The following is a 13,187-nucleotide window of genomic DNA, read 5'->3' on the forward strand; positions in this document are numbered from 1 at the left end:
TTGGTGGCCTGTAGTAAATGCCTACAGTTACCCCCACCACTACCCCTTCTGTAGCTTGACCCAGAGGGTTTCAAGCTGCTCATCTTTGGAGTCAATGTCAGCCTCCAGAGAGGTGTACTGCTCCCTCACATAGAGAACTACCCCTCTGCCTTTTCTCCCTACTCTGTCCCTTCTGTGCAGGGTGCAGCCCTCTACGGCTACACTCCAATCATGCAAGGAGTCCCACCAGGTCTCAGTGATCCCTACCAGGTCATATTGCCCACTAGAAAACAGGAGAGCTAGCTCTTCCTGCTCGTTTCCCATGCTCCTGGCATTGGTGTACAGGCAGCTGAGGCCCCCAACTGACACCCTTGATTTCCTGGGATGCTGTGAGAGAACTGTTTGGTTAACATTTTCAAAAACAGTTGTGCTAGTGTCCTCCACAAGGGAGCTTTCCTGTGTGCCAGTCCCCAGGCATGCTCCACTTCGAGTTTCCCTGCCCCCCAGCAAAGTCAGTTTTATTGTGCTGAGCAGGGTAATTTCTCAAGCCCAGACACTCATCAAAATCAAAAGCTAGTGCATAGTTTCTCAAAGTGTTGCCCAAATCATGGTTCATGAACCATCAGTACCTTTGGAGAGGTCTCTAGTCAAATGGAGCCAAGTGGCAGCTATGAACAAAGTCCTCTCCCCCTAATATTCCTTTATCTCATGAAAGCAATTGCTATAGCTGCCATGTGGATCTTAACTGATTGTAAATCAGGTGGTAGGATGCCTGTGCAATTGTGAATAGTCAAACAGGTGGCCACTGCACTCTTCAATAGGCAGGTAGTATCCTACTTTCCTTCATCAAAAGTCCTCCTCACCTGTTGCTCTAGAAGGTTTGAGCTTTCCTTTCTTTCATCCACATCGACTTTGCTTTCCTCCAGGTCAGGGGCTAGACATGCTGCATCTAAATGGGTCTTACTGTCATGGGCTGTTGATCATAAACAATGTATTTTGTGGAGGACCTAACTGAAACCTTTTCCTGAACACCCATATGCTGGTGGGAGGGGGTTGTTGAAACCAGATACAACCTGGAATCAAGTCACGCCCTCCCCCCACAGCTAAAATATAAACTATTTTCTGCCCACAATTCACACATGGCCATATGCTGCTTGCCCACATTCAACACCAGTGACTCCTTGGCTTCATAGAAGAATCAGGTGTTCCTTCCCACAATGCACTGACTCATATACTGCAGAAACAGCAAGTTTGGTAGTTCCTAAATATTTTGATAGACATATTTGAAGTATTGGAACCTGCCCTTATAAGCTATGCTAGGAGTAAAGGGGACACAGCATGGGGATGAACAGCAGGTCCTAGGGGTTGCCACTCTATGCCTCTCACACAAGCACACAGGTGAGCGAATAGGGTCAATGAATATAGAGACTCATCTCCATGCTCAGCCTGCTGCTCAGGAGAGCAGTAAGACCCACTGATGAACAAGGAAGTGAAGCAATGCAGGGGACCCAAAGAGAGGATTATGGCTCACCATCATAATTCCTTTTCTGAAGTGCTTCTGGGCCACACACATTTCTTTACAGAGGGGACAACATACTAAGTAGCACTTCCCATCTATACAGAATGAGGAACATGTTTGCAGAGAGGGGAGGAGTCCAATGTGTGTTGTCACAAGAAATGCAGACAAGTTTGCCACATGGATTCACCCCATTTATTGAAAGTGAACAGAAGGCAAAGAACTGAGACACAGCACATCTGTGATTTGGCTTTGGCTCCCAATTTCTGTTTGTAATGGACAGTGAAAGGAGAAGGATCGGATAGTAAAAAAAAGGATCCCAATGAGTTCCTCAGCTTTTTCCTCTTCTAAAAAAAAGAAAGTAAATGTGGAACAATTAGTGGCAGCTATTGCTAACAGATGAAGGATTAATGTGGCAGCAAAATAAAAAGCCATGCCTAATATTCCTCATTGCAAAGAGAATTCAGAAAGGAGTGGGGGGGTTATTTTTGAGAAACAGCTGTGGAGAGGGGAAAAAATGTGTTGTTGATGCAGTCATTCACTTTGGGAAGACGGTGACCACTTCATAGCCCTCAGGGGGAGTCACCCGCTCCCGGGCATGCTTCTCGCAGTAGATGCAATCTTCCACAAAGAAGTGTCCTTTGTGCTTGAGGTTTGTCCCACAGTCGCTGCACACGTAGCACTCCGGGTGACGGTGCTTGTCCCGGAGCTTCACAAACACGCCCCTGGGGAAAGCAAACAATGTTGTTCAGCTGCAGAGTGCTGGCAGTCCATACAGGCCTCCACCCCACTGCTGGGCCATGTGTGCTTCCAGACCATGGTAATCACAGCTGGCAGCACACAAATGGGAAGGGCAAAGCGGCGAGTGAGAGAGAGAATGCTGTCCCTCAGCCAGCAAGAGCAGGAGAGGTAACCCCCAAGAGATTAAGCATTCCTCTCCTCACTCAAGGGGTTCAGGGTGTATGCCTACCCCCTGGCTAAGCAGATGCTACAGACCAGATTTTTAGTGGATGTAAACTGATGATATCCTAGTGGCTTCAGTGGAACTATGCTGATTTACACCAGCTGAGGATCAGCCCCATGACTGTCTGGCCTGTGCCTCCCTTGAGAAGGCATTTTTAGAACAGTTCTTCCCAGATTTTCAAATTCCTGCACAAAAGAATTTCCTCATCCTCTTGGAATGGCACCAGCTCCCAATGCTCAGGAGGCCATGGACAGGGGTAAGGGTCAGGATTAAATACCTTCCACTAAAAACTGACTGCAATGCAGCCAGTTTGAACTAAAGGCTGCAGGACCAAAGGGCAGACCTTAAATTGGCAACTTAAAAGTCGGCCAGATGGTTGTGGAAGAGGTATATGGGGATGCTCCCAAGCTATATTTTCAGTTGTGGTGGATGGTAGCCACTGCAGGGAGTACTGCAGCTGTGGCACCAGACTGCTTCATTTAACATGAGCTGCCTCCTTTAGGAAAGCTCCAAACAAGAGTATTTTCAAATCATTTAAACTGAAAGAAGGAATGGAAACTACACAGCAACTCGGCAGCTACTGGGAAAAGCTCCACAGCAATTCACAAAGAGTATAATTTGGCGCAAGCCACAATCTGTATTTTCCATAAATTAATTAGGTCCAGTGCTATTTATAGCAGAGTGTGTTCAAGATCTACCCATTTGGGAGGCTAACTGCAGAATCTGCAGCAGTTCATGTTTTACATGACATACAGTCCTCTTGACAGAGCTCACTTATGGCCCATCTCTTATACTCATCAGTGTTCCAGCTCTCCCAAGTTTGTGTGATTATGGCACAAGGGATCTGGGCAGGAGGATGTGAAGAGACTCAGGGGGCACATGCTGACCCTCACTGCACAGTAATTTGCTCTACTTGGCAGTTAATTTGCTACCTGCAAATGCTGAGTAGTTACTGTGCAGTGCTGTACGTGTAGACCCCCTGTGATTGCAATTGCAGAGCGGGAGCTGGGAGCTCCCTACTGCTGGGGCAGGAGGACATTTGTTCCCACCTGGGCTCCAGTGGCAAAGCCCACCCCACCAGCAGGCAGCTCCCAGGGGCAGGGAGCAATCTCCCACCCTCTGTTGCCTGGCTGACCAGGAGCAAATTTGTGTCTAGGCCCTGTAATTACACAGCATTGGATCAACCTCCTGGCACATTTACATGCACCCACTGAAAATAAGACCCAGACCTCTAAGCTCCCAGTCCAGTGCCCTACACACAAAGGCATGCTGCCTCCCTTCCCCTGCCACCTGGAGCAAGTCATGGAACTTGATTTCATATCTGGAAGAGCTGAGATGTAGGGCCTAGACACACCACAGGTTTACACCAGTGCAACCCCTCTCCCCTTCCACAGGGGTGAATTAGGAGAGGTTTATAGCCCTACATCAAGGTAATTTACTAGAATCTGGTACAGAGTTACTCCAGGAAAAATCAAGGCATAAACTAACCCACTGTTGTTTACACTGGTGTTGGTGCGGTGAGGCTGCTTCTATCCCTGAGTAGCTGTTTGCTCAATTAAACAGACTGTTTTTGGTTCAAACATCACCTAGGGGTAGGTTCTGTAATAATACCTACAGCAGGGGCTAACCTGGGGGAGCCCACTGTCTGTGTGTTCTGGACACCAATGTATATTCCACAAGTGTTAATGTGTCACATGTCCAGACCCAAAAAGATATCAACTACGGTTTGGAGAGGACATTTTGTTTCCCGTGCCTAGTGGCAGAGTAGGTTGTATGCATCCGTTAAGATATCGAATGTTACATGTAGCAACTGTATCTGTTCTGTGTTAACCTGAAACCCAGAAGCCATCCATCTACACTGAGAAATCCAATCCTGGCTCTTTATGCAGGGGGAAACCTAACCCCACCACATAGAGAGGGATATTGGGGATATGCAGAACCCTTTTTAAAATGCCAAGATGATTTGTAGAAGTGGTGAGCACCCATAGCACCATCTGAGCTGAATAGAAGCAGGGAGGTGTTGCATCAGCCCCGGAAAATTCACCCCTACAGACATGCACATCTACCTGTACGTTCTGCTCTATTAACACTTGGGGCAGGTTAACAACTTACACAATGCCAGATCCACACTTGTCACATACGGGCAACTTCTGGGCATTCCCAATGGAGGAGGCCACTTTGGTTGTGGGGGGTTTCACGCTTCTAAAGCCAGAAGGTTTACTTGCGTCTCCTGTAGATGGGGAGAGAGCACAAGGATTAGGTGATTGCACCAACTTCAGATGAAAAATGGATGTTATTTTTCTAGCTTAAATGCAGCCACTGGTCAAGTAGGAGGAATTAATCCATGGGGGTCTGATGGTCTGTAATGTTGAAGATTAGACTAGGTTGGTGATTATCAAACTGGAGCATGTAGCCCCCGAGGATATGTGCCAAACTTCTACAAGATCTACCAGAAGGAGGAATAGGAAAGTAGTAGAAAGGAAAGGGGAAATATAAATGGTCAAAAAGGAAGAAAAGGGATAAAAAAAAGATAGTCTGTAGGTTGTGGGAGAGGTTACAGGGTGCTGGGACTATCTGTAACATGACATCAAAGTGATACAGAGCAATATCACACGTTTTAAAAGGGACACATGACCCCAAATCATTTGAGGAGAACTGGACCAGATGATCTGACCTTAAAAACCTAAGAAGCCTAGTTTACACAAGCATCAATATGAAGGTGCTTTAGAGCTCTTTTAAAAAGTAACAGCTTCTCTAAAAATATTTTTATATTTCTACATGGGTAGAAAAGAAAGTGAATTACAAAGAACACTCAATACAGTGTGGCAGCAAAGAAGGATTGGAGAAAGAGGTTTTTAGGGAAAGAGATATGACACACCACAGGTCAAGATAGAATAAGCTTGCCCTCCAGCAATCTGTTTTAGTGCAGACAGGAAAGGGAGGGGAGGTGACACCCCTGCAGCTTTCTGACTCCTGTGTTACTCAAACAGGAGTGTGGCCTGCACCCAGCCTTATCAGGGGAATAACCCACAGAAACAGCAATAAAGTCAGAGACAAATCATGTTACAACCCTGCCTCTTCAACACTGAGGAGATAATAGAGGAGGAAGCTAGGTCTGTTGTGCAGTTGCCAGCCATGCCTCAGTGGCAGAGAGAAAGGCTGGAGTATGCCAACCATGCTGTACAAGACTGAGGTTGCACTAGTCTGCCTGTAGGTACCACAGCTCTGCCTTTCAATACTGCCTTAAGGCCAGCAGGCTAGCACAGCTCTTATCTACCACAAGGACTTTCATAGTGATGTAACTGCATCAATGAAGCAACGAAGGTACCAACCCTTGATGCTGATGCAGTGTCCCAGGAAAAAAGAAACAGAGCTTGTGCTAGCAGAGTTAATCCTTCAGCACATTACTAGATTATCTTGCAGCAGTGAGAACCCCACTCTGCAGCAGGGCAATTCATTAATGTTCATGTTTGCAACAAGAGAAGTCTGGCAAAGCAGTATAGGCCTCACCACATGCCAAGAAAGATCTAGCACCACCTCCAAGTCAAGAAGACACTGGCGTGCCTTCCTTAATGTAATTCTTGTTGCTTCCTCTAGCATCTCTCCTAATGTTCAATCAAGAAGGAGCACACAGAAAAGATGCTCAGAAACTGGCTCACATTTGCACATTTCAAAGATATTTTTAGTTAATTGTTTTTAGCAAAATAAACCCCAAAGCAATGTAATAAATGATCAAGGCCTTTTACATGAAAGTTAATCCTGCTACCCCCTTCCCCCCAAGCCAATTCTAAGAATGGAGAGAGATGCGAGTCAAAATACAGAGGAGCGGTGTTATTTCAAACATTATTAACAACATCCACATTCCAAGGTTAATAACGATCCCAAGCAACAGGTTAGGCTCTCCGCTAGGGTAAATTAGCACAGCTAGTGAGGCCAGTGGAGCTGTAAAACATGACTTACGCCAGCTGGGGATCTGGCTCACTTGCTGCTTACAAGCCATAGTATCTTTCAGTATTTACAGTGATAAACAATGAGTTTACCACTGCAAATATTATCTGATTATGCAGCATGAAACATCTGAGCTGGAATGCCAGAGCCTGGGTGATGTGCTTTAGGGGAAGCATGTTCTTGGCAATAAACATTCTTCCAGGTCTGCATAACTTTTCCGCTCTTGCTGAGTACCAGCAGTAATCAGATCAAGATGAAACCAAGCAAAAGGCCACTTTTGACTCTTTATCAAACAGGCAAATCTCAGGCCAGAGAGTTCCAGGAATGCTACAAATCCTTAAAAAAATAAAGTAAAGAGGCATTTGCCTCTTATCTTCTTCAGTGCTACTGAGCAAGGGGTGGATACTGGCTTTGTAGTTAACAAAAGAAATGAGAGATCCAGACAAATCAGTTCTCTCCCACAAACAGGCAGAACTCCCAGCAACACGTTAAAAACATGTATCCTAATTACAGCGTCCCTCTTTACACCACAGCCACGAGAATTTATCTTGAATTAAGGCAAAAGAATGTAAGAATCTAATTTGCTTCTATGTGCAGATTACTTAATTTAAACAATGGAGTTTGCTTGATCTGTTTCACTTTCAGGCTAACATACACAAACTTAAATACGCCACCGTACAGCTTAGTTTAAAAAAGAAGGTTTTTATGGGCATCGCAGGAACGTTCAACACCATGTTTCTTTTCTTACTCAAGTTTTTTGTTTCTCTAACTTCTTAAAAAAAACCACAATTCTGACTTGGACCTCACCTAAGTATAGGCATAGACCAGCCCAGTGAAGGCCAGATGGCATTTCAAAAGTTTAAAAATGTCTAGCTAAAAACTTCTAACTTCTGGCCATAACTCAGATTTTCTACTTTGCTGCTTTTCCACTGTAACTGAACCTGATTTTCTCCCCTTTCCTTGCACAGAAATGAAAACTAAACCCTTTAGGATGCATAGGAAGATTGCTCTTTTACGGTACCTTCCTTCTATAGTATCACAACTAAAAAATCAACTCTTAATGTAAAATGATGAAATCTGGTCCTCAGCATTCCCTAAATTTTCTGGGGATTACTTCCTGGTATTTTTTCACCTTAGTGTCTGTCAGCATAATGTCCATGCAGTAAAAGTTAGAAATAATAGGCACATATAGAGAGGAACTATATGAAAAGTATATCATGTGGTGCAGAAGTTAAGAAAGAAACTGTTAGTTTCTTTGAAAATATGCAAATACCATTTTAAACAACCATATTTTGAGGAAGAAGAGTGTCATAGGCTTTTGTTGTGGTTATTAACCATAAAGTATATCCTACAGGTCATGTTAGGGCAATGAACAGGCCAGCCAGACTGACAACGCAGTAACTGCTTACCTGTCTCTTCAGATTCCAAAATTTCTTGCAATACCAGGAAGGAAGCAGATTGTCTGGGTGGCTCATTTGCCTCTTGGTTCTCCTGCAGCATCTTATACACCTCTGACTCCTTGTCTATGACAATGTTACTTGATGGCTGATGAGGTTGCTCTAAGCTGAGGAGAATTTAACACACACATATGATAAATGAGTGATGATTAAAGTGACACTATTGCCGACGTACAGATGTATCATAATGTAATATTTCTAAGTGCTCACACATACGCACATGCACACATACGTGCTCGTGCCATAAAACACTGGCAGTGCTAGCTGTGTTTGCATACGAAAGCTGCAATTATAGGTGAGGCTAGCCTATGCGAGGCCTATTAGAGCTTCCCATTTCTGAAGGATTGCCATCATTCCTCAATGCATTTTTTCTGAAGGCTCCCTATTTGCCCACTCCTGCTCCAGGCAGTGCTGCAATTCAGTTAAAGAACTAATAGTTACTTTCTGAGAAATTATAGTTCTACTGAAAAATAATGGCCTTCGGTGCTACAGATGATCAGGCTGCCCTCAGAGTTTCCTCAGCCCCTTTGAGAGAAGGCTACATGGCTTTCTCTTTCACATAGGCAGAGAACAGAGCATGGCGAGAAAGTTTAATTTAAGAATGAGGGAGAAAATGTAAAGTTAAAATTGGGCTTCACAATATAAACTGAGTTTAAGCTTCAATGCAATGGGGATCGTGACTCTTGCTTCCAAAAAAATGGCTTGACTCACTGCAATAAGGGCTGCCCAGTGTCTTGGAACATGAAGGCAGGCAGGGCCTGACCTGGCACCAGCTACTCCAAGAGATCAAGCTCAAAGTGCTATTTTTTAAAGTGAAAGTTAACATTTCCATTTTACAATGGGGACATTAAGGCACAAACCACTTAGACAATTTGCCCAAGGTTACAAAGCAAGCCAGTGGCAGATTCAGAAATAAAGTTTCACTTCCTGATGCCTATGTTCCGGATTCATCTACTCAACCCCACTGACTACCTTCACATTTCTGTTCTCATTCGTGTACTGCAAATACTCATAGAATCATACAAAATTAGGGTTGAAAGGACGTCAGGAGGTCATCTAGTCCAACACCCTGCTCACAGCAGGACCACCCCCAACTAGATCATCCATAGATTTCATAGACATTAGGGCTGGAAGGGACCTTGGAAGATCATCGAGTCCAGCCCCCTGCCCAAAGGGCAGGAAGTCAGCTGGGGTCATAGGATCCCAGCAAGATAAGCATCCAGTTTGCTCTTGAAGGAGTTCAATGTGAGCGCTTGAACCACCTCCGGCGGCAGGCTGTTCCAGACCTTGGGGGCTCGGACAGTAAAGAAATTCTTCCTTATGTCCAGCCTGAAACGGTCTTGTAGTAGTTTATGACCATTCAACCTAGTCGTCATCCCTTGGGGCACTCTGGTGAACAAACGTTCCCCCAGATACTGGTGGTCACCCCTGATAAACTTATAGGTGGCCATCAGATCACCCCTGAGCCTGCGCTTTGCCAACCAAAGCTTTCCCAACCAAAGCTTTGTCTAGCTGGGTCTTCAAAACCTCCAAGCAAGGAGATTCCACAATCTCTCTGGGTAACCTGTTCCAGTGTTTTATTACCTTCCTAGTGAGAAGTACACTCTACTCAGCACACTCTGCTTGAATAGAAACCACACTGGAGCTCAAATATAAAAGGCATTTATGTCAAATAAAGCATCTTAAAAATGCAATGGGAAACATTACCCAAGATCAAAGCTGAAAAGAATGGGACATTTGACAAACAGTCTCTGTGAATGCTAGGTCACATAAAGTATAATTAAATTTAAATGGTTGGTGAGGAAAAAGCATCATTCTTGCATTCAGGAATTGCCTGCATTGCATATAAACATCCTGAACTTCAGACTAATTTGCAGAGGAAAATCTTTTTCATGACGATGATACAACTATGTATTTCCATGCCAATGTGTATACAAGTCATCCAGAGGTTATATGGCATCTGAAATACTACAAGCACTAGAGGTAAACTGATTGCAAATGTTATAATCCACATTACCATACAAGAGTCTCATAAAACAGGTCTATCCTGGTATAATATTATGGGGTGAATCCATGGTACAACATTCAGTAGACACCCACATGTACACACATATATATGAACTTTTCAAATGTGTCACATTTACCTGGAACTCATATTCAGGACAAGATATCTGTTATACAGAAAATTCCCCAGATTATCCTATGCCCCCGTTATATTTAAATCATGTAAATTGCAACCTGAAGATCTCCCACTGCCTGTCCCACCTTTCAGAATACTGGACTGATGCCCATCTGGAGGGCTAAGGTTATTTAGTCATGTGAACAGAAAAAGCCAACACAAAATTGTCTTCAGGAACATTTGAGTCAAAACAAACACAGAGCATTTTAACCATGCATTGTGACAATGCACAAAACTGTACAACTCAGACCTTCAGTGATAAGCAGTGATACTTACTTGTTTTGTGGGGGGGGAGGGTGTTGGGGGGAGTTAAAGAAAATGAGACATTAACAACAGAACAAAAATAATTTCATGTGTGTTCTCAGAAGAGGGTACGCATTGATTGTGAGACAAAATGACAGGTAGATACTTCTTGACTTATATTAGAAATAAGAGCCCATAGAGACAACCGTTTTGTAAAAGACTACTCCAACTTCCTTTTGTGGGGATTTCATAGTTCCAAAAAGAGGACAGCAGAACCTTATTAGTTCACGATAGCAACTAGCTGAAACAATAAACTTTGAAAATTAGCAAGAAAGCAGCCAGAATAATAAAAGCCTACAAGATACAGGTCGTGTCTACATGTGTATTTACACTGGCCTGAATTTAGTGGGAATAGGCCAGCGTCTACACAAGCAGGCATTAAAGCACACTAATGCTGTGTGTAACTTTAGTCCCAGGTCAGTCCACACATGCAGTGTTACTGTGTAGGAAGGCATCTACACATGTGTTACTACGCAGTAACTAACCAGGTATACACTTGATACCTGCATAATGCAGATATCAAATTTACACTCAAGTCAGCGTAAATCACCATATTTACTGCACAATACAGGTGTGCATGTGTAGATGCACACCCGTACTATGCAGTAATTTCAGTTACTGCTCACTAAATGCACATGCATAGACACACCTGCAGTGTCACAAAGTGTATTTTGATAAGCACGACCTAGTTTTGATTAACACTGGGATTATCATACTGTGACACAATATGCAAAGGTAACTAAGGTCCTAGAGACACTGCTTAATACAACTGACACTAAACTTCTGCTACAAAGTTAGTTGAGACCACTTAGGGTTTTCTGTTACATTATCCAGTGGCCTGGAACTGCCAAGAGAACTAATGATGTATTACTGTTCCAGAATTATGCAAAACAAGCCAGAAAAGTGACTTACCATGAGCAATTTATGTCCCCAATTCTACTGTAATAAATCTAGGGCTGCCCACACTTTTGCAGCTGTTGTTCTACCACAGCATTTGGGTGCATGCATCTTTACAGTGACTGTGGGGCAAGAACTCTTCTGCTCCAAAAGGAAAAGGCCCTTGCCAGTTGAACAGACATGACGGTCAGCAGAATAAGACCAATGAGGTGCGGTCATGCAGTTCTAGTTCATCCAATAGAAGGGAATGAACCTGGACACAGTGGCATGTTCAATGTACTATACACTGAAACAGGGGCAAACTATTTTGTTCCAACAATGAAGAGGTGAAACCATTTCAGATGTCCAACTCATTTGAAAGGATCTGGCTTCTCAACTGTTCTACAAGGGTGTCTGAGATGGTCAGACCTAGGTCCCAGCACCACAATTCCAAAGCTGTGCATGCTGAACAACAGGATGGCTTGTCTTTGACACACGGTGGCCACAAAGATTTAGGGTAACTCAGAAGCAAGACCCTGAGATACAGTGCTAGGGCCAACATTAGGAATTGCCCAGGATCCTTACAGGTTGCTGTAAGCTAATATGATATTTAAATGGGCTTTCATTTCTAGGCCCCCAAACACTGACCAAAGGTGATAAACATCTTTCTCCATTCCTCTTACAGATGGGGAAACTGAGCCAGGAGTCAAAACTCTATACACTAGGGCATACTGCTCCAGAATACAGGGTAATACCTGACTAAGAGGCAAGCTCTGGGGAGGAGCAAGCTGTTGTTGCCAGAGGTCAGATCAACTCATCTTAATAAGTGGCCTCAACTTCCTTTGCACGTCTTGATGCACATAAACAACCTGGCCCATGGCTCATGATTTATTTCACCTAAGCTTCTTCCCAGCTGACAGACAGCAGAGATTTCCAGCCACTGGCAAACTCGGGAGAAGGGGTGAAAGGTTCTACACTTACCCTTGTGGTTGGGTAAATCCAGAAGAAATACCACTTCCTGGAGGCACATGTTCCACCCCGCTCCCCTACCACTGAACCAGCACGTGCAAAACAATCACTCTGCCAGGTCCACCAACCACTTCTGTTGATTTCACCACACTGGTTGTGTGTGTAAAACAAGAGATGACAGTGCCAGACTGATCTGGTACACACTGGTGCTTCATGTGGTGTATGACACACGATGGCAAGGGCCCTTCTGTGAAGAGTCATGCGCTAAGTTTCAAAGGTGAGATGTAACACTTAGTCTGCGTGACAGGCCAACACCATGAGTAACGGACAAGTATGAATCATTTGTGAAGACCAAGATGTGGAGGGTGGCACACGTGTCTAGTCAGCCACATGGGCAGCAGGCAAATATTACCTGAGAAAAGTCGGGCTAATGGAAGAGATCTGCCCTTGTAAAGTATCCAGGATGTTTTTCTGTGAATAGAGCTGCAGGGGAGAATTAAACTGCACATGCAGCACTTTGAGTCCTGGCACCTCCACTTCCACAGGGCTGTTGGGGCAGATTTGGGCGGCTTCCTTCAGCCGTTCAGGCCCCACTCGGACTTGGCTTGGGATGGAGGAGGTGCTGTGCCTCCGCTGCAATGGAGATGCAGAGGCCTTTGGCTGTAGAGGGTTATAGACTGATGCGAAGGGAGCCTTCAGTGCAACCGTAGGTGATAAACGGCTACAGACAGGAGGTGGTTACCAGGGTTTTTAGTTGGTTAGTTTTTTTAATTTGTAGAGTTGAGAGAAAAATACAGAGGAGAAAGAAAGAGAGGAAGGAAGACATTAATGAAAGTCTACATTCAGTTCCCAAGCAATACAGAAATGAGCACATTAAACCTGCTTAGGTGTTCCTTCCACTAGAAAAGCATGCCATAACAAAGATCCTCTCTAGGTTCAGACTTCTGACTGATACTGCTGTTTCAGTCCACCTCTTTGTCTGCACAGCCAGTAAAG

General features: G+C 44.3%; 1 protein-coding gene across 1 annotated transcript in view; it reads right to left on the reverse strand.

Moving 5' to 3' along the window:
* Window positions 1-1,676: 1,676 nt before the first annotated feature.
* PDLIM1 (PDZ and LIM domain 1) overlaps window positions 1,677-13,187 on the reverse strand; it is a 73,653-nt gene continuing 62,142 nt past the window's right edge. The window contains exons 5-7 of the mRNA XM_006263962.4: window positions 7,817-7,971; window positions 4,572-4,689; window positions 1,677-2,220 (exon numbers count right to left, since the gene is read on the reverse strand). Coding sequence (XP_006264024.1) covers window positions 2,034-2,220; window positions 4,572-4,689; window positions 7,817-7,971 — 460 coding nt within the window. The 3' untranslated portion in view covers window positions 1,677-2,033. The remainder of the gene's footprint in view (window positions 2,221-4,571; window positions 4,690-7,816; window positions 7,972-13,187) is intronic.

Source organism: Alligator mississippiensis, chromosome 6 (assembly GCF_030867095.1).
Source record: "Alligator mississippiensis isolate rAllMis1 chromosome 6, rAllMis1, whole genome shotgun sequence".
NCBI classification, from domain to species: domain Eukaryota; kingdom Metazoa; phylum Chordata; order Crocodylia; family Alligatoridae; genus Alligator; species Alligator mississippiensis.